General features: G+C 41.3%; 1 protein-coding gene across 3 annotated transcripts in view; it reads left to right on the forward strand.

Moving 5' to 3' along the window:
* Positions 1-25,475, forward strand: part of piezo1 (piezo-type mechanosensitive ion channel component 1) — a 64,716-nt gene extending 39,241 nt beyond the window's left edge. For all 3 annotated transcript variants that reach the window (XM_026356364.1, XM_026356367.1, XM_026356366.1), the window contains exons 20-54: positions 1,628-1,753; positions 3,258-3,458; positions 3,548-3,752; positions 4,061-4,165; positions 4,326-4,482; positions 4,864-5,107; positions 5,301-5,397; positions 5,579-5,744; positions 5,870-5,959; positions 6,445-6,527; positions 6,649-6,717; positions 6,808-6,908; positions 7,248-7,392; positions 7,682-7,759; positions 7,878-8,050; positions 8,152-8,252; positions 8,459-8,641; positions 8,739-8,997; positions 11,608-11,796; positions 12,246-12,446; positions 12,579-12,789; positions 14,589-14,718; positions 16,328-16,475; positions 16,902-17,054; positions 18,248-18,309; positions 18,528-18,686; positions 18,792-18,939; positions 19,474-19,662; positions 19,819-19,911; positions 20,657-20,829; positions 20,945-21,067; positions 21,184-21,263; positions 21,657-21,846; positions 23,099-23,240; positions 23,470-25,475. In XM_026356364.1, coding sequence (XP_026212149.1) covers positions 1,628-1,753; positions 3,258-3,458; positions 3,548-3,752; positions 4,061-4,165; positions 4,326-4,482; positions 4,864-5,107; positions 5,301-5,397; positions 5,579-5,744; positions 5,870-5,959; positions 6,445-6,527; positions 6,649-6,717; positions 6,808-6,908; positions 7,248-7,392; positions 7,682-7,759; positions 7,878-8,050; positions 8,152-8,252; positions 8,459-8,641; positions 8,739-8,997; positions 11,608-11,796; positions 12,246-12,446; positions 12,579-12,789; positions 14,589-14,718; positions 16,328-16,475; positions 16,902-17,054; positions 18,248-18,309; positions 18,528-18,686; positions 18,792-18,939; positions 19,474-19,662; positions 19,819-19,911; positions 20,657-20,829; positions 20,945-21,067; positions 21,184-21,263; positions 21,657-21,846; positions 23,099-23,240; positions 23,470-23,580 — 5,085 coding nt within the window. In that variant the 3' untranslated portion in view covers positions 23,581-25,475. The remainder of the gene's footprint in view (positions 1-1,627; positions 1,754-3,257; positions 3,459-3,547; positions 3,753-4,060; positions 4,166-4,325; positions 4,483-4,863; positions 5,108-5,300; positions 5,398-5,578; positions 5,745-5,869; positions 5,960-6,444; positions 6,528-6,648; positions 6,718-6,807; positions 6,909-7,247; positions 7,393-7,681; positions 7,760-7,877; positions 8,051-8,151; positions 8,253-8,458; positions 8,642-8,738; positions 8,998-11,607; positions 11,797-12,245; positions 12,447-12,578; positions 12,790-14,588; positions 14,719-16,327; positions 16,476-16,901; positions 17,055-18,247; positions 18,310-18,527; positions 18,687-18,791; positions 18,940-19,473; positions 19,663-19,818; positions 19,912-20,656; positions 20,830-20,944; positions 21,068-21,183; positions 21,264-21,656; positions 21,847-23,098; positions 23,241-23,469) is intronic.
* The last annotated feature ends 940 nt before the right edge of the window (positions 25,476-26,415 follow it).

A 26,415-nucleotide genomic window follows, 5' to 3' on the forward strand; every position in this document is an offset into this window, starting at 1 on the left:
GTTTCTCATATGGCGTATTCATACGACCTGAGTGCGTCCTTATTCCTCTAATAGATGACCGAGGTCGAGAGCTCATTGGAACAGGAGTTTCCGCGTATCTCACATATACACACCACATCAAAGATTTATTTTATCACAACTATAATGTGGAACTTTTCGTGCTGAGTCTCTGTAGTAGAAGCCGTTTAGGCGGTGGCGTACAGTAATCTTTTCAATCCAGCCTCCCGGTATTCTGCAATTAAGGTTGTTTATGAGGCAACAGGCAACAGGAGTTTTTCCATGCACTCGCTAGATCAGTTTTAGTCTCTGCGGCCCGTCTTAGAAGAACATTGCTCCTACAGTGCACATGGAAAAGCTGATGTGCCACTCAGTAACAGATATTGACAAAATGATAACATCACTCACACAGGAGGAAGTGGTGCTTTTAACTGGGGACTATTTTCTGTGGGCGTATTAATCCATAGTTGGTTCCCTGGTGGGTGTTTGTGGGACTGCGTCCCAATAAAGTACAAGAACATGTCAGTGCAACAGTCTTTCTTCGGGTCTTACTGATGTGATGTGATCTAATGTAAGCTGTTTGTAACTAGATGTGATTACATCAATAACCATGGTCCCCCAAGCCCCCTGTCCTGCTTGTTTTCTAACTATTTCTGTCCTACCCACTGTTGTTTACCTGGATCAGGTGTGTTCGGCCAATCAGAAGCTGGAAGATTACATTTACATTTAGTCGTTTGGCAGATGATTTTATCCAAAGCGACTTACAATTGGACAGCTGCCAGACAGTACATATTGGTGCTGCTATGGGGTTTCGGTGTCTTGTCCAAGCAAACCCCGACCTCGACAGTAGCCAGGAGGTAACGCGAATCAGGTTTGTGTTAATCATAGGTCGAGTATCATGGGTGGGGTTTGTAGATGACTGCTCTACCAACTGAGCTACTGCCTCCTGAAGTGCAGGTGTCATTGGGAAAACAACACGACAATGTGCCGTGAGGACCACCATTGGAAACCACTGCTCGAGAAGGAGATAAAAATAACTAGCCTTTATTATTATATTATGCGTATTGCTGTTTAATGAGCTCAATAATGAAAAGATTCAGATTAGAGCTGATCTATAATCATATGTGGTTCAAATATTTGTGTATAAACTATTGACATTTAGAATAAAATGTGAAATTCTTCAATGACTTTGGACCCTTGAGTTCAGAATTGTAATATATAATTTTTTGGCTAGTGATTGTTATTTGTATTTTTTCTTGCGCTGTCTCATTCTAATTGTATCAATTGCATTTACAAGCAGCCAGCTACTGTAATAATTATCCACTTACATTCAGTGACCTGTATTGGACAGCAGCAGCTGTGGTCATTGCTCTTTTGTTTGAGATCAAGGCTTTTTGACCATTACTGCAGAAATTTGTGTGTTGCCTTGCACATGGAAGAAAGTGCTGTGATCGTTCAGATGTGACTGTTGATCTGCTCCAGTTGGGTAGCTGCCCACTACAGTCCAGGAGCTGCCAATCACTACACGCTGTTGCTTCATTAAGTGAAACAGCTCTGAAGTAGAACTACTAATGCTAACCCTGACACCTTCTCTCAGTCCTGTTTGTTTTGTCTTTTTTTCCTCTCACAGCCTCTGATAAATGAAACCAACCTGTTGCCAAAGGAGATGATCAACTCTACTCTGTACAAGGAGCCAGTGGATCCAGCTCAGTGGTTTGGCATCAGGAAGGATGACACCGTGCTGGGATACAGCAAGGTGTGTCCAGTATGCAGTTTGTTTCCTAGTCAGTGAGAAAATTAGAAATGCTCAGGCTGACACATCCTCTCCAGTGCCATCTCTCTATCTAGATAGTTTTGGTTTTAGCTGCACAGGTTTTTCTGAGAGAGGTCGTCATTCCATTTACTGTGTTTTGAATGTAGCAAAAATCTAAACTTTCTTTAATTCACTTAAATTTTTATTTATCCAACAAAAGATAAATACATTTAGATATTTTGCCTTGTACCCCACTTGTAAGTCACTTTGTATAAAAGCATCTGTAAATGAAGAACAACAGATTTAACTGAATTTTGTAAATGTTGGGACAGAGGCAAAAAAAATAAAATAAAAATTCTAGAATATTCAAGTAAGAACGTTCTGCCTGGTTCCAAAATGAGCAGGTTAATTGTTAACAGAAGGTGAAGAAGACTTGGTGTTAGCAAGCAATTCATTCATTAGATATTTGTCAGTAAGTTCAAAAAGCATTTTTCTTACAACAAGATTCAAAGATTGTAGATCTCCTGAGAGAGGAGCCCTCAGACAGCATCGCATGAGAAACTGTCTTGTCATGCAAGTCCTGAAACACTGTTATGCAGGAAACAATACTTCAATTCTGTGGAGAAACATCACTGAGTTCTCTGGGCCCAGCCTGGAGACTGTAGAAAAGTGTTCTGTGGTTACAGGAGGCCACGTTTGAGCTTATTTTCTGCGTTAACAGGCGCCAGGTTTTCTGTGTCAAAGATGAAAAGGACCATCCAGCCTGTAATCAGTGAACATTTCACTTAGAAAATGGCAACAAGTCATTAGAATCATAAAGTCTAATTACAGCGTGTTGCAGCATCAAACTCTAAATTGACTCATATTTACAAAATACTATTAGGTTGCTCGGTGAGAATACTGAGAATTCCGCTTTTGCTTGTACTGACTAAGCCTTCAGCCTTGACAGTTTGTGTCAGTTAAAGGTTGAAGTCAATCATAGATTTTGGGAAATGGGCTTTGGAACTAGTTACGTTCAGCCCTAACTATCTCCAGGCATGAGGAGGTCTCAGTTTGAACCCTTTAAACTCACTGTCAACACCCTAGAGTATTTTTCTGAAATGTGCAGACACAGAGCTTTCTCAGGTCCTGTGTATAATTACTGACTTCTCAAGAAATACTCATGCAGTCAATGTGAGGTTTCACACCCCCCCCTGCTGGAGCTTAATGGTCACTACCAGCCCACTCACTGCTGGTGGTATTAGAACGACATTATGGCCAGCAAACACAGTAAAAGCCCAGAACAGTTGAGTTCCAACTACTGCAACTGACAGTAAATGTTCTGCAAATAGGATGCAACATGAACATACACACACCAGTAATCAAGAGTGACTGAGGGGAATCTATCCTTAAAATGCTTCTTTTCCTTTATACTGTATGTTGCTGATCCAGTGAAGTACAGTTAATTCTGATTACTGAATGACTCTGAATGTTTTTTTTTTTTTTTTTTTTTTTTTTTTTTTTGTAGAACCATTTATTAGTGCTGATGTTGTTGGTGTTTGAGGCGACAGTGTATCGTCACCAGACTCACCACTACCGTCAGCTCCAACGCTCTCCCCCAACCATCCCCGCTCTCTTCCCTGCTGCCACAAGGGACACCCTGGACCAGGGCCTCATACCTTACTTCAAGTACCTGCTTAACTACGCCTTCTACAAGTTTGGATTAGAGGTACAGTAGCTTGGAGACATTAAGTAATCACTAAGTCAGAGCAGTAATTAAAAAAACTATTTTTATCTCTGGTAACTCTTTTTTTAAAGATTTGTTTCCTGATGACGGTGAATGTGATTGGCCAGCGGATGAACTTCTTGGTGATCATCCACGGCTGCTGGTTAGTAGCCATCTTGGTGAGGCGGCGGCGGGCCGCCATGGCCAGGATCTGGCCCAGATATTGTCTTTTCCTGTCCATCTTCATGATCTACCAGTATCTGCTGTGTGTGGGCATTCCGCCTGCTCTCTGCATAGGTGAGTCGTGGCATGACATTTTAGTATATAACTACATTAATATATCATACTGTAATACTGTAAGCGTACAGCCAGCAGACCTGTACTCACCAATGTAAACAGCATAATTTTAGCTCTACGGTGCTATTGATGTTTGTTAATCGTGCTACACCGTAATGTACTGTTCAGTTTAACACTTCTGCAGCTCAGCATGTTAGATTGTTGTGCAAAGCAAACTTTAGATTATAGTCTAAAAAGATGCATGAGAATATCATAATCATAAAATGCCCTACTCCTTCCTTCCTGTACCTCTACCTATTGTCTTGCAGACTACCCATGGCGCTGGAAAACTCCAGTGCTGATGAACTCAGCTCTCATTAAATGGATCTATCTGCCTGACTTCTACACTGTGCCCAACTCCAGAAACCTCATAGGTCAGCCTCTGTGCTCTGTGTTCATCTGTGTGTCTGTTTGCTTCTCATATGTGTAAAGCGATCAGACATAGAACTCAAATATTGTCCTCCCAGACCTTCTGTATCTTCAGTAGATGTACTAATCATCTCATATTCTGTGTTGCTGTGTGTGTGTCCACAGCCGACTTCGTGCTGCTGATGTGTGTGTCCCAGCAGTGGAAGGTGTTTGAGTGTGAGTACACAGAGGAGTGGATGGTTCTGGCAGGAGAGAACACAGACGAGCCAGACCCAATGGAAGGTCGACCGTTTAACCCTGCGCCCAACTTTATCAACTGCAGGTAAATGCTGCATGCAGCTACTGTTAAGCTGGCTGAATTGCAAGATGAGCAGAGAATGGAACCCCCAGAAAAGATACTGTTAATATAATATACATTGTTCATTACAACCAATAAAAAAAATCTAAATTATTATTACTATAAAGTTCACTAAGCTATAGTGAAAATATTTTATTCATTATGTCTCATACTTGTTCTGGTGTTTCTGATTTCTTATCAACTGACTTATTCACAGCTAAATGATCAATCATAATACTGGCCCATTTGGACTTTCATTATCCAGCTGTTGGTTCAGTGACTATTGAGAGAAATCTTCTTCTGCTCACTTGTAACAATAACATAGAAGGAAGGTTTAGATATTCTTCTTTCTCTGTCCTCATCCAGGAGTTACCTGGACATGGCTAAAGTTTTGGTGTTTCGTCACTTCTTCTGGTTTGTGCTGTCGGTGGTCTTCATCACCGGGGCCACCAGGATCTCTGTGTTTGGCCTGGGCTACCTGCTCGCCTGCTTCTTTTTTCTGCTGTTTGGGACCCAGCTATTGGTCAAACCATCCAGAACCCGCCTCACCCTGTGGGACTGTCTCATTATCTACAACGTAGCGGTCATTATATCTAAAAACGTTTTATCAGTGAGTAGAAAGCTCATCATCTGCTATTGCAGTGTGCACATGGGCTAGTTGAAGGTGAACATAAATTCCCTTATGAAAGTATTGGAATAGCAGTTTGTGTTTGTGTGTGTGTGTGTGTGTGTGTGTGTGTGTGTGTGTGTGTGTGTGTGTGTGTGTGTGTGTGTGTGTGTGTGTGTGTGTGTGTGTGTTTCAGATCCTGGCATGTGTGTTTGTACTTGAGATGCAGAAGGGCTTCTGTTGGGTCATTCAGCTCTTCAGCCTGGTTTGCACAGTCAAAGGATACTATGATCGTAAGTGCTTTAATAATAATTAGACTTCAACAATTCCCAAATATAACCAAAGTAACATATATAATAATTGATTATGATATTTAGTGTTTTATCTTTCTATCTTTCATTTGCCAATGTGGGATAAAACTGTATAACAAATTACAAAACCAGTTCCAGACTAAACTTTTTTTCCCCCTCTCAGCTAAAGAGGTGAGTGACGAGACATGCAGCCTCCCAGTTGAAGAGGCTGGTATCATCTGGGACAGCATCTGTTTTCTCTGCCTACTGCTGCAGAGGAGAATCTTCCTCAGCTTCTACTTTGTGCACGTGACGGCAGAGCTGCAGGCTTCTGCCAAACAGGCCTCCAGGTAAAATACGGTACAATGCTCGGTGTCACCCCATGATTTAAGAACAGCTAAAGTGAAACTGCTGTGAAGATGTGCTCCTCTGTTACTTGCTTATACATGCAGTGACAACTTCTTCTTTCTTGTAGGGGGTTTGAGCTCTTCAGAGCAAGTATTGTGAAGAATATTAGGTCCCACCAGCAAGCTGAGAAGAAATCTTTGTCGCAGCTCAAGAGATCGTAAGTGTCCCATTGCAGTAATACAGTAAGTACAGCTAATGACATGAGCTGGTCAGTCAGTCCTCTGTCATTAGTCCATTGGACCTTTGTCCAACCCACACTTGAGAAATATCTTTACATTGAATTTACTGGCACAAAATGTGCAACATTGGTTTATCATGCAGTACTTCAGTACAATGTGCAGAAGTACTGCATTGGTTAGGTTTTCTACATTGTTCTTATTTCATTAAGTGTGTGTGTGTGTGTTTATCCATGAGTAATTATAAGGAGCAACCAAGCAGGGTTTAGTTTTGGGCTTCTTCATATTTAGATTTTTGATTCAGACAATAATCCTAAAACCTTAATGATCCTAGTGTGAAATTCTACACAGCTGTAATTAAGTAATTCAGATCCTAACTATTGGAATCAAAGCAGCGTAAAAGGTGTTAAGGTGGTAAGCTCTGCATTACCAGCCTCATCCTGCTTTTCCTGCCCTCTTTTCTCAGGATGCAGAGAATTCGCTCCAGGCAGCAGAAGTACAGAGACGGACACAAAACGAGTGAAGATTCTACCGACAGTCCAACGGCTGGTGTGACTCGCTGTTTTAGTCATTCACTGTTTCAGTCAACCTTTAAACTTATATTCTGTAACAGCAATGATACCCTTTCTTTTCTCCTTTTTCCTCCTTTTCTTTTGTTTTCTCCTCCCAGACGCCAAGGAAGACCAGAAAGGGTCCAGGAAGAAAATGTGGTACCAGCCATGGTTGGACCATGCTACAGGTATCACAGATGCTTCATTGTCTTCTTTAAGAGTGAAATAGTCACATTAAAATGAGGTAGAGGAGGCTGTAATGTGTGTTCTACTTCCAGTGCTCCACTCAGGAGAGTACTACCTGTTTGAATCAGACAGTGAGGATGAAGAGGATCTACAGTCTGAAGAACAGAGGCCTCAGAAACACACTGCTTGTCAGGTCAGACACACAAAAGTACATCCATCCATCCAATTTTCAACCTCTTATCCTGAAGTTTGGCTGCAGTGGCAGCAGGTTCAGGAAGGCAGGCTCAACATGCCTCTCCCCCCACCATGATCCCTGGCCCAATAAGATACACAATTATTCCTTCTTTTCCTGTTGGTCTGCTCCTGGGGTCTCCTCACAGTTGGATGCGCCCACAAAACCTCCAGTGGAGCTCTGATGGGAACAAGGCTGAATTTGTTTCAGATTTTCAACGAGTAACTAATTTAATATATGGCAGTTTCATGTAGTTGCAGTTGTTGCATCAAAATCTGTCAAAGACTGTTTCTCTCCCAGCTGGTGTACCAGGCGTGGGTAAGCAGTGTGAAAGCAGCTTTGAGAGAACGTCAGAGACGCCAGAGACAGCTGAGGAGGATGGAGAGGAAGCAGAAAGAGGGACAAAGAAGAGCAGATTTCCAGCAGCAGGCCTTCTCTGTGACAGGTTCAGTGTTCCTTTGTACAGTCAGGTTCCTTAAGGGAGTGAGTTTGCTTGATATACTGGATACTGTATAGGCTCATGTTGCTGTACTTTAATTTGAATATCATGCTGTGGTTGACATATGTTTAACACAGCTACTATTTCCAAATATTATTAAAGTATCCAAATGCACGTTGATTACAAGAAATCTAGAATAAAATAAAAATGGGATTTTACAGCTGATTACACACAGACATATTAAGTAAGTATGCTGTGTGTGTGTGTGTGTGTGTGTGTGTGTGTGTGTGTGTAGATGGTGACAGTGACAATGATGTGTTTGAGGACCCTGTCATTCAGCAGGAGGTGGATGAGCCACAGGAACCAGAGTCTGGTAGGTTCACATTGTCACATTGCAGATGAATGTCATTAGAACTGAGTTATATCAGTCACAGTTTGTTTCCATGACTGTGTCAACTACCCCCCCACCTGTCTCGCTCTGTATGCTGCAGGTCACGGCGAGATGGTGCAGAGGATCCTGGATATCCTGCGCTTCCTTTGGGCCATAGTTCTGGCCATGGTGGATGGACTGACTCAGTGGCTCAACCTGCTGACCAAGCAGTACAGAGAGACCTCCACTGTTCTGTGCAATGAACGCTACTCCATCATACACAAGATACAGCAGGTAAACACCCAGCACAACACAGCAGAGCAAAAAAGCGATGACAACATGATGCACGGGCAAGCACACACTCTCTCTCTAACTTGTGTCCCTCTAATTGGCAGCATCACACACTGGCAGATGACCAGGTCTCTCTGGACAGTGAGAGTCCCACACTGGAAACTTGTTTGGATGAGACAGACGCAGAAAACTCCACCAGATACAGGTGAGTGTGGAAAAGAGTGTTCTTAGCTTGTATTTTCTGTTTACCACTGTCACAATACTATAGATGTGGTCATTTCCCCAGAGTTTACTGAGAGTGTCTGTCTGATGGATGAGATGGCAACTGTGACTTCTTGTTCTCAAACATGCAGTTTCACTTTTTAACTTTTTCAGTCTCTGTGTATTTATGCGTTTGAATTACTGTCTCAGCTTCCTGGATGTGGACAGCAGGGGTGTGACAGGACGGTCTACGCCTAGGCCCAGGGTCAACAGCGCTAGCACTGGGAATCTCTTGAGTCCAGAACCCTCATCCAGCAACATGGAGTTGGTACCAGAGCCAACACAACAACAACACAGACACTCCAGGACAGCCAGCGAGCTGCTGGGAGAAAGGTAGATTTTAAGGAAATTACAATTCTAGTTAAAACTTCATCACTGATTCTGTCAGTTATTGAAAGGCTGGCAATGTCTTTCCTGTCCTTGTCTGCAGGCAGTTCTATATTGAGGAGCTGGAACACAGCAGAGAGTTCTACGATAACCAGAACCGTCTGCTGAAGCTGCTGTTCGCCATGTATAACCTGCTGGCAGCCAACTCGGAGCTCGTCTGCTATTTCATCATAGTGTTAAACAATGTGGTCAGTGCCTCTGTCATATCACTGGTCCTGCCCATACTGGTGTTCCTCTGGGCTATGTTGGCTGTTCCAAGACCAACCAAGAAGTTTTGGATGACTGCTATAGTCTACACAGAGGTATGAACACTAACTACTGCAGCTGCACCTTTCAGAATATGCAGTAATCAAAGCCATCACTGGGAGATCAGGACAGTTGTGCACTGTTGCTAGTGTTTCTGTTCATGAACACTTCAGTGACCTCAAAGTTAATTAATTAATTTAAGTGCAAAACAGAACAATGTCTCGAAAATTCAGTATCTTTTTGCGTGCTACCAGTGAAATCACCAAAGTGAGGAATTTCCAAAACCCACAGGCGTGCTGTCATTGTGCTTTATGTTAAAAGATAGCTTCAACAACAGGTTACAGTGGGAAGAAAAACTTTCGGAACCTTTTGGAATTTCATGGTTTTCTGCATTAATTTGTGCTCTGATCTTCATCCAAGTCACAACAATAGAAAAAAACACTCCTTAAAATACTACACAAACATTATGTTAACCATAACATGTAAACATTCACAGTGCACAACTGTCCTGAGTGCAGCGCAGAATGCTGAACATTTCACAAGTAGGTGCGTGGACCCAAAAGCACAAATTGAGGCAGGCTGGAGAGCAAGTGTCTTTTATTCAGCAGGTGGTAGATATATAAACAAAGAGATGAATGGAATAAACTAAGGACGCTGCACTAACCTGCAGGAGTGTAAGAAAACAAAAATACAATAACTGAATAACTCCACTGACAGGGGAAAAAAATCCAAAAACAGGATAATAACTAAAATCAGCTGTTCTAGCGGGCAAGTAGACAGACATACATACAGTCCAGAGTTAACAGATTAAGAGAATCTTTTTAGCTGAGCTGGTTTCAGGCAGACAGGTGTGGTCTTTCCAGAGAAGATGACGAACTGACAGGGGAGCAGAGTTGTGGAGTGGGTTATATAGCAATGGGGAAGAGACAATGAAACAGGTGAACTAGATGAGTGTTAACAAGGTGCCCGGACGTTGAGGAGCAGAAACATGCAGGGTATCTGAAATTAGAAAGGGACCATAAATGAGTACAGACAGGAATGGCAGAGAACAGAATATGCAGAAAGGGTGACGGAACAAGGTAAAGAAGCATCCTAGAGTGTCAGCTAAAGACTTACAGAAATCTCTGGCACATGCTAACATTTTTGTTGACACATCTACAATAAGGAAAACAATAAACAAGAATGGAGTACATGGGAGGACACCACAGAGGAAGCCAATGCTGTCCAAAAAAAATATTGCAGCACAGTTGAAGTTTACAAAAGAGCACCTGGATGTTCCACAGCAATACTGGCAAAATATTCTGTGGACAGATGAAACCAAAATTGAGACGTTTGGAAAAAACACACAACGCTATGTGCGGAGAAAAAAAAAAAAAAAAAAGACAGCACACAGCATTAAAACCTCATCCCCACTGCAAAACATGGCAGAGGGAGCATCATGGTTTTGGGCTGCCTCAGGGCCTGAACGGATTGTTGTCATTGATGGAAAAATGAATTCCAGAGTTTGAGACATTTTGCAGGAAAACGTAACCTGTCTGCCAACTAAAGCGCCGCAGAGGATGGGTGATGCAACAGGACAATGATCCAAAGCATACAAGTAATTCAACAAAAGAATGGCTTCAACCGAAATACACCACCTGGAGTGGCCCAGTCAGAGTCCTGACCTTAACCCGATTGAAATACTCTGGCATGACCTTAAGAGACCCATTCAGAAGAAGAAAGCCTTTAATGGTCATGTCACATTTACAATGAAATTTGTCCTCTGCATTTAACCCATCCCCTGGGGGAGCAGTGGGCAGCTACATACAGCGCCCGGGGAGCTAGCGTGGTGTGTCTCGCTCAAGAACCTTCTGCATTCAAAGCAGATGATCTACCCACTGAGCCACCAGGACGCCATTCACACCAGACATCGTTGTGCAGGTCTGATCTGCAACTACAGGAAAAGTTTGGTTGAGGTTATTGCTGCCAAAGGATGGTCAACCAGTTATTAAGTCCAAAGGTTCAAATACTTTTTGCACTGTGAATGTAGTGTTGTTTTAGGGAGAGTAGCAACAGTGCTGAACTTTCTCCATTTGTAGACAGTCTGTCTTACCGTGGACACATGAACATCAAGGCTTTTGGAGATACTTTTGTAACCCTTTCCAGCTTCATGCAAGTCAACAATTCTTGATTGTAGGTCTTCTGAGAGGTCTTTTCTGCGACGCGTGGTTCACATCAGGCAGTGCCTCTTGAAACCAGTAAACCCAAAACTGGTGTGTGTTTTTAAAGGGCACGACAGCTTTCAGCAACACATCCAATATCATCACACTGATTGGACTCAAGGTTGGCTCACTCCTGGCTCCAATTAACTCATGGAGAAGTCATTAAGCTAGGGGTTCACATACTTTTTCCACCCTGCACTGTGAATGTTTACATGTTTACATGCACTGTGTTACATTACAAGTTTTTCTTGCCACTGTAGACACATGAAGCAGGTTTTACTTGCTGTAATCAACCCTCCTGCCCATACAGGATTTATAGGCTTTATGATCGACAGAGAACCAGTTTGGTTTAACTGCAATACATTACCATTGATCTGATAGAGGGCAGCAGGTATTCTGTTGCCTCTCCCGTGCTCTTCTCTGGTCTGACTGGGGTCACTGTTGTGCTGCTCTTCCTCTTCCCAGGTGATGGTGGTGGTGAAATACCTCTTCCAGTTTGGATTCTTTCCCTGGAACAGTGTTTACGAGATGAATCTAAATGAAGACAAACCTTTCTTCCCGCCTCGCATCCTGGGCCTGGAAAAGACAGACAACTACATCAGATACGATCTTCTTCAGCTTCTGGCACTATTCTTCCACAGATCCCTGCTCATGGTCAGTTAGTGATGGTTACACAGTCACCAACCAGTAAGCCAGGACACACTGAACTTGGCTACCAAAGATCCATCCACTGTCCAATAAATAGCTTATACACTGAATTTATTTACAATCTGCTGCCACTGGACCATATCAATAGGTGGTCTATCCCATAAGACCAAATATAGAAAAGTGTTTCTAATGTACTCCTGATCAGATGCATACTAAAGCAAAACATGCATGAATATGTCCTATAAAGATGACACACAGTATATTCATATATTTTCAACAACATATTTCACTTTTACTTGAGTAAAAGAAAGAAATGGTTTGTTAGACAAGAAACCAAGTCAGTTTGATGATTAAGTAATGTAACAACTGCCACCTTGGCCAGCTTAACATCGGCATAACAGGTTTGCATATTTGTGTGTGTGTGTGTGTGTGTGTGTGTGTGTGTGTGTGTGCAGCGTTATGGTCTGTGGGACAATGAAGAACCCCTGGAAGAGCAAAGCCCTTCAGCAGAAGGTTTTAAGGGTGAAGGAAAAGCTAAAGAAGGAAATGAAGATGGAAAGAGGAAGGAGGGAGGAGGAGAAGAGGAGAGGGGCAGAGTTAGCCCAACATCCACCCTGGACAATTTGGAAATTATTGAGCTTGACCAACTTGAAAAGGTTAGATGCTTTTAGTTACTGTGCTGTCAATAATCACTTTTACAAAACGAGTTCTTGACCAAGAACCAAAGCAGTGACATTGTGCAAATTAAACGTAAAGATGTTAAAAGAATCACCTGTTTATTAATGTAGGATAATGTTGATCCGAGTGCTGCAGCTACGCCACAGTCCCCAGCAGCTGAAACAGCACCCACTGGGTCAAAAGATGGACTACACTCCCTGGATCGTGCCAGCAAGCTGATGGAGGGAGACAACAAAGAGGCGATAGAGGAAGTCCCGAAAAAAAGCAGCAGCATCCGCTTCCGCAGGAAACCTAAGCAACCCAAACGACAGCGCAGCAAAGGTTTGTACCTCCTAATATGTCAACTGTGACATTACGTTGGTAAAGTACACAGCCATCTTAATGGTTCAGTGTCAAGCCTATTAACAGATTCTGCAAAGCAGAAATACAAATACCACTTCATTAAAAAAGTAGTAAAGGCCATCTGACAAATATTTAACAATGTAAAAACAAGACATATGACGTTGATATGACTATGAGATGACTTTGCATGAATTGCATTTTCATTAGTATGTTCCCTAACAATCCAATACACTTCCAAATATACCAGGAAGCCTTTTTATGAAAGTATTTCTGACCTTGTTTTTTTTCTACTTTCTACTATGATGCTTGGATGGGTGTGTTCAGAATCTCCTATTGCACTTCGCCTGCCAGGATTGGCTGGGACTAAGTGTGTCAGTGTCAAGGAGGGGAGAGACCCTCCCCTGTTAAAGGGGCTGACATGACAAGTCATTCAAAACCTCTTCTCGGTACGAGCAGAAGTTCCACACCATATCTTTGGGCCAAGTGAATGTCTTTGACCCCTTCCCGAGTAATTAGCTGGACCGTGGTTTTAAAATACCTCATTAATGTCAAAGTCCTATATAATGTCAAAGTCCTATATAGCGCTTTTCTACCTAACTGGTACTCAAAGCGCTTTACACTGCATCTCATTCACATACACACACACACACACACACTCACTCTGACTCACTGGGGGCAACTTGGGGTTCAGTATCTTGCCCAAGGACACTTGCTGGGAAACAAACCACCGATCCTATGATTGGCAGACAACTGCTCCACCAATTGAGCCACAGCCACCCCCTTTATTTAGTAGATGCACCTTTGGCTGAAGTCACATCATGGAGTCTGTGTGGATAGGTCTCAATTAGGCTTGCACATCTGGACACTGGAATTTTTTGCCATTCTTTTTTGCAAAACTGCTCAAGCTCTGTCAGGTAGTGTGGGGATCGGTTTTGAACAGCCCTTTTCAAGTCCGTCCACAAATTCTCTATTGGATTGAGGTCTGGGCTTTGACTTGACCACTCCAAAACATTCACTTTGTTGTTTGTAAACCATTTCTGTGTAGCTTTTACTTTATGCCTTGGGTTTTCTCCAAAGCCGTAGGGGTCTTGCCGACTGAACAAGATTGTCCTCCAGGATTGTGTTATATTTTGCCGCATTCATCTTACCCTCTACCTTAACAAGCCTTCCAAGGCCGGCTGCCGAGAAGCATCCCCACAGCATGATGCTGCCATTACCGTGTTTCACAGTAGGGATGGTGTGTTTCTTGTAATGTGCAGTGTTTTGTGTACGTCAAACATAGCATCTTGTCTGATACCATTCTCATCAGACCACAATTTTTTTTGTATCCATCCCCTGACTGCTTTTCAATGACCTGTTCTCTGTGTTGGGAGGGTTCTTTTGTCCTCATGGTGTAATAGTAGCCAGGAATACTGATTAACCAGTGACTGGACCTTCCAGACACAAGTGTCTTTATACTGCAATCACTTGAGACACACATATTAATGCAAACACTGATTTCACCATATATATTTTTATTTAATTGACATTACTCTGTAGAAACCTGTTTTCACTTTGACATTAATGAGGTATTTTTCTGACATTTGTTTGTCAAAGTCGCCAACTTTTATTGACCCGGATTGATTTATTATGTCAATAAATGTATGAAACATCCAAGGGGGTGAATACTTTTTATAGGCACTGTATAAGCAACATTTTTAGCTGAAGGAAAGTGTGAATGTAGCAGTACATCCTGCAACTTCTGGGCTCCACTCTGATAATTTGTTGTATTCCGGAAGAGCCCACAGCTGAGTCAGCAGATCCCAGTATAGACACAGTGAAGAAGAAGCAGAAAGGCAGGAGGAGAGAGGCGGCCAGTGAGAGATTGTTGGCTGTTGGACAGAAGATTAAACATGTCTTAGTCTCTGGGTGAGTAGGATGGAGAAGCTTCTAAATATATATATATATATATATATATATATATATATATATATATATATAAAATGTATATAGTTATAAATTAATTTGCATTTCCATGAAGGAAATAAGTATTTGATCCCCTATCCGTCAGCAAGATCTCTAGCTCCCAGGTGGATCTTATACAGGTAACGAGCTGACATTGGCAGCCCTCTCAGCTCGTTACCTGTATAAAAGAGACCTGTCCACAGACGCAATCAATCAATCCAGATTCCAAACTCTTCACCATGGCCAAGACCAAAGAGCTTTCCAAGGATGTCAGGGACAAGATTGTGGACCTACACAAGGCTGGAATGGGCTACAAGACCATCGCCAAGCAGCTGGGTGAGAAGGTGACAACAGTTGGTGCAATTATTCGCAAATGGAAGAAACATAAATTAACTGCCAATCTCCCTTGGTCTGGAGCTCCATGCAAGATCTCACCTCGTGGAGTTTCAATGATAATGAGAACGGTGAGGAATCAGCCAAGAACCACTCGGGAGAAACTTGTCAATGATCTCAAGGCAGCTGGGACCATAGTCACCAAAAAAACAGTTGGTAACACACTACGCCGTGAAGGACTGAAATCCTGCTGTGCCCGCAAGGTCCCCCTGCTCAAGAAAGCCCATCTACAGGCCCGTTTGAAGTTTGCCACTGAACATCTGACTGATTCAGAGGAAGACTGGGTGAAAGTGTTGTGGTCAGATAAGACCAAAATCGAGCTCTTTGGCATCAACTCAACTCGCTGTGTTTGGAGGAGGAGGAAGGCTGCCTATGACTCCAAAAACACCATCCCCACTGTCAAATATGGAGGTGGAAACATTATGCTTTGGGGGTGTTTTTCTGCCAAGGGGACAGGACAATTGCACCGCATCAAAGGGAGGATGGATGGGGCCATGTACTGTCAAATGTTGGGTGAGAACCTCCTGCCCTCAGTCAGGGCATTGAAAAGGGTCGTGGTTGGGTACTCCAGCATGACAATGATCCAAAACACACGGCTAAGGCAACAAATCACTGGCTCAAGAAGAAGCATATTAAGGTCATGGAGTGGCCTAGTCAGTCTCCAGACCTTAATCCCATAGAAAATCTGTGGAGGGAGCTGAAGGTTCGAGTTGCCAAACATTGGAGAGGATCTGCAAAGAGGAGTGGGCCAAAATCCCCCCTGAGATGTGTGCAAACCTTGTGGCCAACTACAAGAAACGGCTGACCTCTGTGATTGCCAACAAAGGTTTTGCCACCAAGTACTAAAGCACGTTTTTCGAAGGGATCAAATACTTCTTTCCTTCGTGGAAATGCAAATTAATTTATAACTCTTTTTGAAACGCATTTTTCTGGACTTTTTTTGTCATTGTTGTGTCTCACTGTTCAAATACACCTACCATTGAAATTATAGCCTGATCATTTCTTTATTAGTGGGCAAACTTACAAAATCAGCTGGGGTTATATATATATATATATATATATATATATATATATATATATATATATATATAATATATATATATATATATATATATAATGCAAATATTTTATTGAAAATACTATTACTTGGCTTCACATGCTTCACTGTTTTCCTTTGCAGTATTCAGAGCGTATACAAGCCAGTTCAGGGTTTCTTCAGGGATGTTCTCCACGCTGAGTATCGGGCTGCCACTGACGTCTACGCACTCATGTTCCTTACTGATGTCATTGACTTCATCATCATCATCTTTGGGTTTTGGGCTTTTGGGGTGAGATGGATTGTTGGATGGAAGTTTTCATTCTGTAATTATTTATCACACATTTACACGGATGAAAACCTGAACTACAGCACAAAGAAACACTGTTTTAAATCCAAATGTAGATGTTTTTAAAATGTAAACTAAACTAAAACAAAATTATCTACAATAAAAATAAAATGCTGTTACAACTCTAAGTACAAATCACTGTTCAGCAACATAGCATCAAACATGACACACAACACATGTTTGGCTTGAAGCATGCATTCACAGTAACTGTAAAACGTCAGTGTTGTGGATTATTACCTCACTATTCTGCATCATCAAGGAATTTTTTTTTTCTCTTGAGTACGCTATTCTAACCAGTCTTGTTTAGCATAATATTTTAATACAGTAAATGGAAAAAGTCCCATTGTGACATGCACATCTCTCCTTCAGAAACACAGTGCAGCAGCTGATATAGCTTCCACCCTCTCAGAGGACCAGGTTCCTGAGGCCTTCCTGGTCATGCTCCTCATTCAGTTCAGCACCATGATCATCGACAGAGCTTTGTACCTGCGCAAGGCCGTCTTGGGAAAACTAATTTTCCAGGTTCAGATCACATATTCAGATTATCCTGATTCCATGTTTTCCCTTTGAGGAAGCAGTTTAGTTTGTACCTTCATCTGTGATCACACAATACAGTGGCCAAAAAAGTATGTGAATCTTTTAGAAGGTCATGGTTAATTTGCAATAATTTGTCATAAGATGGAATCTGAGCTTCCTCTAAGTCAAGAGTATTAGCAAATATGTGCTTAAAATAATAACACAAAAGAAATTCTGATCTTTCATGTCTTTATTGATAACAACCATATAATCTCAAAGTGGTAGTGGAAAAAGAATGTGAACCCTTGGAATTAATGTCTAGTTGACCCCAACATTAGCAGTAATAACCTTAACCAGGCGCTTTCTGTAGCTGTAGATCAGACCTGCACATTGTTCAGTTTTTACAATTTTAGCCCATTCTTCGTGGCAGAACTCTGTCAAATGCTTTGCACATTTTCAATACAAAGAAATACATAACCATATATAACATTGCGGTTGTATACGTCAGTAGACGTTAGTTGTAATTCCACACCACAAGTTGTAATTCACATGCATCACCTAGTATTTTTTATTAACTTAATATAAATATATACATTTTCAAGCTAACTCAACCTTAAATTTCTAGTTTTTAATGGAGTATTTCAAATTAAAATGATGGGTTAAATTAATAAATTTCTGAGTTCACTCAACTCATTACAAACAAACTAGACATATTAGTAGATTTTGTCTAATGATAAAGCTGAGCTAAATTTTTAGGTTTAAACAACTAATATACAAACTAATAAACCTAAATCCACCAAGCTAAGACAAGTTTACAGCATACAATATTTAATCTAGGCTGACTTGATGTAAAACTTTAAGGAAGTTGTTCAACTCAGTGTGGATGTTTGTTCCAGATGTTAGGAAATTCCCTCCTGAGAACTGACAAGAACACATGACATATATGAGTTCACACTGAACTTGACCTTTGACCACCAAAATCTAATCAGTTCATCCTTGAGTCCAGGTCCATTTGTGCCAAATTTGAAGAAAGTTTCTTAAGGAATTGTTTGAATATTGTATTCATAAGAATAGGATGGACAGATAACATGAAAACATTTTTAGAGCAGTTCTATTAATGTGCTGTTCTGCATATAAGTAGCTTATTTCATCCTATTTTTTCTGTCCATCCTTCATGTCCTTCTTTTCCTTCCCTTCAGGTATTTCTAGTGTTTGGGATTCACCTGTGGATGTTCTTCATTCTGCCTGCTGTCACTGAAAGGTGAGGTCAACTAAAATCAATTATGGCAAGGAGTATTCATTGTAGTGACAACCAAATGACTACATCATAGAGAGTAACTTCAAATTTGACTTGTTTTGCTAACCTAAAATAACAAATCATAAAATGTAAAATCTCTATGGTAGTGCCATACATTTTTTCAGATGAGTCTTAGATTTCATGAGCTTTAATGTTGCTCGTCTCTCTTTATTCCTGTCTAGGAAGTTCAATCAGAACTTTGTGGCCCAGCTCTGGTACTTTGTCAAATGCATTTACTTCGGCCTGTCAGCCTATCAGATCCGCTGTGGATATCCCACTCGTATCCTCGGCAACTTCCTCACCAAGAAATACAACCACCTCAATCTGTTTCTTTTCCAAGGGTAAGGACACAGAGCAAATCAGAAGGAAACTCAGTGTTACATGGGTCCAAAGTCATCTTATAACATAGTAACATTATGCTACACATAATGTCTCTGTGTGTGTAGGTTTCGTCTGGTGCCGTTCCTGGTGGAGCTGCGAGCAGTGATGGACTGGGTTTGGACTGACACCACTCTGTCCTTGTCCAATTGGATGTGTGTGGAGGACATTTATGCCAACATCTTCATCATTAAATGCAGCCGGGAGACAGAAAAGGTAGGAAGTGTTTAAGTATAGCGATGTGATTGTGGACCAAATGTCTTCTTCTTGAAAAAGGCTAATTTTAGAAAAAATCTTTTGTTATTAAAAACTAAAGTTAGCCTGCAGTATGTAAATGTGTTCTTAAGTAAAATATTTAAATCAAATGCCTTATAACCAATAGATGTGGTGCAAATTAACATAAGCAATGTTTGTGGCTAGAGCAGTAACTCTGTGAAGATGTCTTTAAATTTCATTCTGAAGCGATTTGTTGTAAACGGACGTTTTATACTGCAAGATCACTTGGGACATTCCCAAGCTAGATGAGATACACAGTAAAATCCATCCAGTGAGTCCTGACTCTGCCTTGGGGCATCTTAGCAATTAGACATGTACAGAAAATCATCCAGGAGGTTATTTTTTCAGATGCAACTCAATCTCTAAGGATGAGCCCAACCACTCAGTGATGGAATCTCTTGTACCTTTTGTATCTGCAACCTCATTCTTTCATTAACACCGACTTATTTTTAACTACCTTATATTTTCTCTCAGAAATATCCACAGCCCAAAGGGCAGAAGAAGAAGAAGATAGTGAAATATGGTATGGGTGGACTCATCATCTTCTTCTTGATCTGCATCATCTGGTTTCCACTTCTCTTTATTTCATTGGTCAGATCAGTGGTGGGTGTGGTCAACCACCCCATCGATGTCACTGTGACTGTCAAGCTGGGAGGATACGAGGTAATCAACATTACTACTGCTACAGACCTATCTTAGTACTAATAAAATGACTCTAATACTACTAATAAATTAAGTAAATGCTGATAAGTTGTAAAGCTCAGATGACACAGTACTTAAAATGTGGATAATCCTGAATGTTTCTCTGTTTATATCCAGCCCCTGTTCACCATGAGTGTGCAGCAGCAGTCCATCAAGCCATTCACAGAGCCTGAGTATGACCAGCTCACCAATACATTTGGAGGCAATGCAGTGCGTACTGACTTCAGTCTAATCTATTTGTCTTTCTGAATGAACTGCTACTGTCTGCCTTTCCTGTTGTTTGAGCATTTCATATCGGCAGAATAGGAAGGATGGGAATAATTCCATTAGGAATGAGTTGGGAGCATTCTTGATGGTGGATTCTGCCATGTTGACACTTTTGCAATTCTTTCTGCCAAGTGGGAGATATTGAAATGGTCAAACATTTCACAGCTCTGAATGTTTTTTTCCACTTAATGTATTTGTTGACATCAAACACCACAGAACTGTGAAATAGGCATCAGTATGGTATAAATAATGAATGTTTGAACTTCACTTTTAAGGAATGCCTTTTGTTCCCATCAGTTTAAATCTCTGTCTGTCTCTTTGTCCAGACTTGCTTAAGTCTCAATAAAATGCCATTTGCCGTGCACTTATGCCTGATTTCAGAGTCCAGAGCTAGCTGTTAAATTCAGGGGACGATGACTTGGAGAAGCTTTTCTCTTCGTCGGATTTTTAAAAATGATTAATTGGATTAAAGACGGCTGTTACTGTTCACCTGTTCAGTAACAGGCATAATAACAGGCATGTCTTTAGACATCTTTGAGAACAGTTCTGTTGGAGTTCTGGTCTGTGCATCTGTGCATTTTGCTACAGCTAAACATTTCTAATTATTGTTGTAAGTTTGTGTGTGAGTTGATGCCAGATCTGCAGACCTGTTTCATACATAATGCTGTCTGCCTTTACGCACATCCAGGTAGCCATGCAGTTCATCACTCTCTACAGTTACGAGGACATTGTGACGGCCATGATTGAAGGTAGTTCAGGTTCAGTATGGAGGATCAGCCCCCCCAGCAGACAGGAAGTCATTAAAGAACTGCTTGGAAGTCCTGTTGACCTAACACTACGTTTATCCTGGAATTTCCAAAGGTAAGAGCTTTTCATTCTTCATATACAAAATGACTTTAGGCTGTTGAATTGCTGTTTTTTACCTCTACGAGCTAACTGGCTCTGTCTTCTCCCTAAATGTTTCTTGGTTTGACAGGGACCTGGGTAAAGGAGGAACAGTGGAACACACCTTCGACAAACATTCTATAGACCTTGATCCTGGCAACCCAGTAAGAGCCGATCTGGCCTCCCTACTGGTTGGCAATCGCACTGAACCTGTGTAGGTTAACTCTCCGAACTGATGTTAAATGTAAATACAAGTGTTTAGTGTTCCTGTTTTATAAGTACAGTCGTATCAATCCAATCATGGAAATTGGGTCTCTTCTCTTTCACCAGGCTTGTTCCAAATTTATTCCCTAACTATATCCGGGCCCCCAATGGAGCAGAGGCCAAACCAGTCAGTCAACTCTATAAAGGTCAGAATTCACTATTAGTTGAAAATGTACTGTATGAAGAAGAATTAACACTAGAGGGCAACATAGTGAACAACAGCCTAATGTCATGTTTAGTGACAGAGCTCTACTTTTATGTTGTACTTTTACGCACAATGTGCATTGTGGCAGTGGTCAACTGGTATTTTCCTGTGGTCATTGAAGTTTTTTCCATCGACTGTTTGGTGACTTGGTGACTTGCAGTGGTCTGTTGGATGGCATATGCCCACTTGTTTTTCTGATCTCACCCCCCATATCCAAAGTGCAGTTGGCAGATGTTATCTGGGTTTAAAAACATGGAGCTCTAAGGGTCTGACTAAATAAGATTTAAATAAGTATCTATTATATTTTTAACACAGCTGATTGGTTGTCTTGTAGATAATGAAGAAGATTACCTAAATATAACCCTGTCCCTGATGAGTGACCGGTCTCAGAGCAACAGCAGGAACCAGGAGTGGTGGAACATTGCCATTGCAGGCTGTGACCCCTCCTCATGTGATGTTCTGCCCATGGTCATATTCAATGACAAAGTCAGTCCACCTAGCTTGGGCTTCCTGGCTGGATATGGGTAAGAAACACACACCTCTAAACTACTTGTACAGTCCTATCTGAAAGAATACATTTGGGTTTAAGATGAAATGAAGGATATCACATAAAGGTTATTCAGGATTTATTTCATGTGACTGTTGGTGATGTCACTGTTGTTCTTGTGTTTTTTTTTTCCTCTCACAGTTTTCTCAATGCTTGCATCATTAGCTGTTATTGTTCACTAGTGGTTTCTTTCTTTTTCGGGACTTTCCAAATTGTTCTTATGGCAATGTCCAATATTTTGTGCAATGCCTCTGATTGTTTTTCCCTTTTTTGTCAGATTCAGAATGGCTTACATGTCTCCCTAAACAGTTCTCTGGTTTTCATGTTGAAGTAGTGATTTAGGGTTAGTTATTATTTATAAAAGTGTATCTCACAGGAGACCCTGTGGTAAAGATAGGTAAAGATAATGAACACTTGTCAGTTACGTTAACCTTCATGTCATATCCATTGTTTGATTTGGTGTACAGCAAAAACCATAACAAATTTGCCTTGTTATTGCAGTGCTTTTGGAACGGATTGTGTATAGACTGCGTGTAAACATATTTAAGAATGTTTAATGCACCAATTTCGAAGGGTATTTATATACTAGGTTTCTAACTGGACTAAAGTATCTCAACCATGTATCTAAAAAGGAATGGGGGAGTAGAGCAACAGTTGTGCAGGTAGGGTGGTGGAGGAGGAGTGAAGAGGAGTTTGAGAGGCACTGATAGGATAAGAGATGACAGAGAGTGGTAGGAAGGTATTGTTGATTTTCTTTCATGTAATACAATTAACAATGGCAAATGAAATCACTGTGTCTGTGTCATCACAATTGGACCCAGCCAGTTCTCCCTTGAAACACCCACTTGGTTAAATGATTTATTCAAAAATGTAATAAATAAATAAATAAATAAAAATGTAGCTACTGTTTTACTAGAACGGTCATGCTAAGAGGCCTTACCCTCCCAACCATTAGGATTCCATTTGGGATTCCATCATATCATGCCACACTGCCCAAACTTCATACTAACTCTTTGCCACCCCATGGAACATGTTGTAGATCCACCCCTTGTCTTTAGCTGAAAGAGGTAATAGACAAAATGTGTCACTTGGTCCTCAAACCTGGCACTCATGGATGAGCTGGTTAGAATATGAGTCTGAGCAGACATGCATAATCTTTTGCATAATAATAATTTGTATGACCTTTGTGTCCCTACTCTTCAGTGTAACCTCTTTTTTCCTCCTTCCAGGATCATGGGTCTGTACGTGTCTGTGGTCTTAGTAATTGGGAAGTTTGTACGTGGGTTCTTTAGTGAGATCTCCCACTCCATCATGTTTGAGGAGCTGCCCTGTGTGGACCGCATCCTAAAGCTCTGCACAGACATCTTTCTGGTTAGTTTGCAGTGTGGGGATACACACACCCACAGACTGTACATACATTTACAGGACTCACACACTCACACACACTCTCAGACTGATTTCTGTTTTTCTTGTTCTTGAATTTAGATATTTGCAGCATGGATATTTATGTATGTGTGTAATGGTCTTATCATTTGCAAATATTTACTTTCTATATTAATACAAGTGTGTGTGTGTGTGTTTGTGTTTATGTTTGTTTCAGGTGCGTGAGACAGGGGAGCTGGAGCTGGAAGAGGAACTTTACTCCAAACTCATCTTCCTCTATAGATCTCCAGAGACTATGATCAAATGGACTAGGGACATACAAAGCTGAGATCCAGACAAATAAAGAATGACTCATTATGTTTGGTTATAATGGAACATAGTGTGCACACTTTAAAACTGTCCAGGGGACAGCACATGGAAGGCTTCTTGAGGACACTCATAGACTTACAGCCAAGGAGACACAAGGGATGTACACTAATAGACATACTGTATGAAACACGTTCTTTGTAGCTGCTGGAGCACTTTCTTCCAAGCACCTTACACTACAGACAATTGAGAGTGGAACTGCTGTCCCACTGTGGGTGGGGTCGATGGCAGCCAGATGTTTACCCTGCAGGATCGGATGTAACGCTTCTGGAAAGCAAAATCAGCGCTCAGATTGAGCCGTGTTTGAAAGTCAGAGGTTGAAGTACATTTGAGCCACTCAGGTGGAGTGACTATGTGGCTAAAGCCCGACACTAGATGTAGGTGGAACCAGCCGATTGTTCAGTTCAGACACCTTTGTCATCTCTTGTAGAGGAGTTCAGAGGTACACAGCAAAACAAAAGCACAGATACATATCTCTGAAAAGCATGTATGCACAACAGTTGACAGATTGCTCAGCTGATCAGGGGCAGTGAACTTGCTTAAGGTACTGGAAGGCATTTCACCTTCTATCTTCGTCTTCAGCAGTTCTGACTGATTGGGAGTACCAGGTATTTAAACTCTGTGGAGGCATTAACACCTTGAGGTTTGCTGAGGTCACAGGAATTGTTGTAATATCTCATCATCATGTCTGTCATTAATGTCACACAACCCTCATGTGTTCCTAACAACACACGTGATGTTCAGGTGAGACAACGTTGACGACTCCACCAAGGTCAAATCGATCACTTAACAAAGACTCTGGTAACAAATTGATGAATAGTTGATGAGCTGACCGAAGGGCTTAACTCTTAACTCATAGGACGCATTGATATGATCTGATCTGCTATAGCAGCTATTTTTCCTACATCATGTGACATGAACAGTAGTGGCTGTGGGGTATCTCGCAGGGGTTTACGATGACTGTGCCATTTACATTTAGTCATTTGGCAGACACTATCCAAAGTGACTTACAAGTGAAATACAAGGGTAAGCTTAAGCGTCATGCCTAAGCCGGGCATTCGAACCCCGGCCTCCCGCATGGAGGGCAATGATCTTACTACTACACCAGAGCAAGAATGAAACGGCAGTGACAGCAGCTGATACTGCTGAACCTGTTGTAGCCCAGGAACAGCAGAAGTCTCTTCAGCAGTCACTCTGACTGAGGCCACCCCGGCAGGTTAATCCAGCCTCTACAGCTGCACTCTTCACTTATCGCACACTAACACACACACTAACTTTGTGGAGCTGTACATAGAAAGACATTTGTATCAGAATAGCTGTAAACGTACAGTACTTGCTGCAGGACTCCTGTGTCTGGCAGACTTTACAACTGATCTTGAGCGCTATTTATTCTGTTGATTTCATTTTCTACCTTCAAGTACAGACATTCTTTTAGTTTTTGATTTAGACAGCAAATGACTGAAAGATTAGAGAGAGGAGAGCAGTCAAACCAGAGACCTATGAACAAATGTCACAAAATGTTCACCTTTCTCCTTAGCGATTAGTGAAAATGGATGTGAATGTGGTCTTTCTCATTTTAAATTGCTTTTCATTACATTGCTGTGAGAAGATTGCCTTAAGACTTTGAACAAAGAAAAAACCTTTTCTACTGTATTTTTCACTGATGTGATCTTGCCCTTCAAGATATCAAGGCTGTATTACTTACATATAGCTGCATCTTCCTCCAAACCCTCATTGGTTTGTTGCTGTAACTTTTCATAAATAAAGCACCAAAAAATAATGTAAGAAAAGGCTGATGACAGTAAAGAGATTCACTGTTATGGTTTTCCGCACTCATAAAGTTGTAGATGAACTGGAGGACACGTGTCTGTGATTCTCTGATATGTTGATTCAGAGTGCATCTGTTGAACCAACATCATTTTCAGATCTCTTCTACAGAGCTCTTGGCCAGTTGGCAAACTAAGGTCTGGGACCAGGCTAGGTTTCTTCAGTGTGTCATGACACACTTTACCACCACACTGACCCACCATATTGAGAGGAACAGCAGCTGTGAGGGGCAAGTTATATAAATAATGCATGGCAGTCAACTATTGTAAAGTGTAATATTGTTAAACATGTGGAGTAGTGGCAGATACTACATTGTATCTTTGTTACAGTGCTGAGGTTGTAATAAAGTTGTAGTTCCTCCAATTATTTAGTGTTAGACTCAAATCAAGGAAATAAACTTACAGAAGAAAAATTCAAAAACAAACTCATGAAGCTCAGATATACTGACTTTCAGCTTGAGAAACAGTAGATCCTACATCCCACAACACAATTGTTTCTGTTATATGTGCTGTGCTGTAAACTTCAAATCTAAACTAAAATGCAGTCCTGTTTCCAAAAGAGTCAGGGCTTGGTGTAAAATGTAACTACGGATGGACTGCAGTACTAAGACACTGTTTCTTGAAAACATTTTGAAGATTTTGATTTGATGAAGGAAGATGTTCTTCTGACATGTGGTGCCATGGTCCGCCAGGTTGGTTTAACACCAGGACTCTTTTACTACTGAGCCATGCTGCTGTAATGTGTGCAGAATGTGGTTTTATATCTTAAAAAGAAGTTGTGTGGATGGCACCTCACTACATTTCACAGTTTCCCAGCTGTTTTGGAAACATGGTAGTCTACATCAAAACCTCCTCTGGATTATTGTGTCTTGAATTGATGCATCAACAAAAATTTGAATTATCATATTCATGACTCATGTTTTACATTTACATTTAGTCATTTGGCAGATGCTTTTATCGAAAGCAACTTA

Source organism: Anabas testudineus, chromosome 15 (assembly GCF_900324465.2).
Source record: "Anabas testudineus chromosome 15, fAnaTes1.2, whole genome shotgun sequence".
Classification (NCBI taxonomy): Eukaryota; Metazoa; Chordata; class Actinopteri; order Anabantiformes; family Anabantidae; genus Anabas; species Anabas testudineus.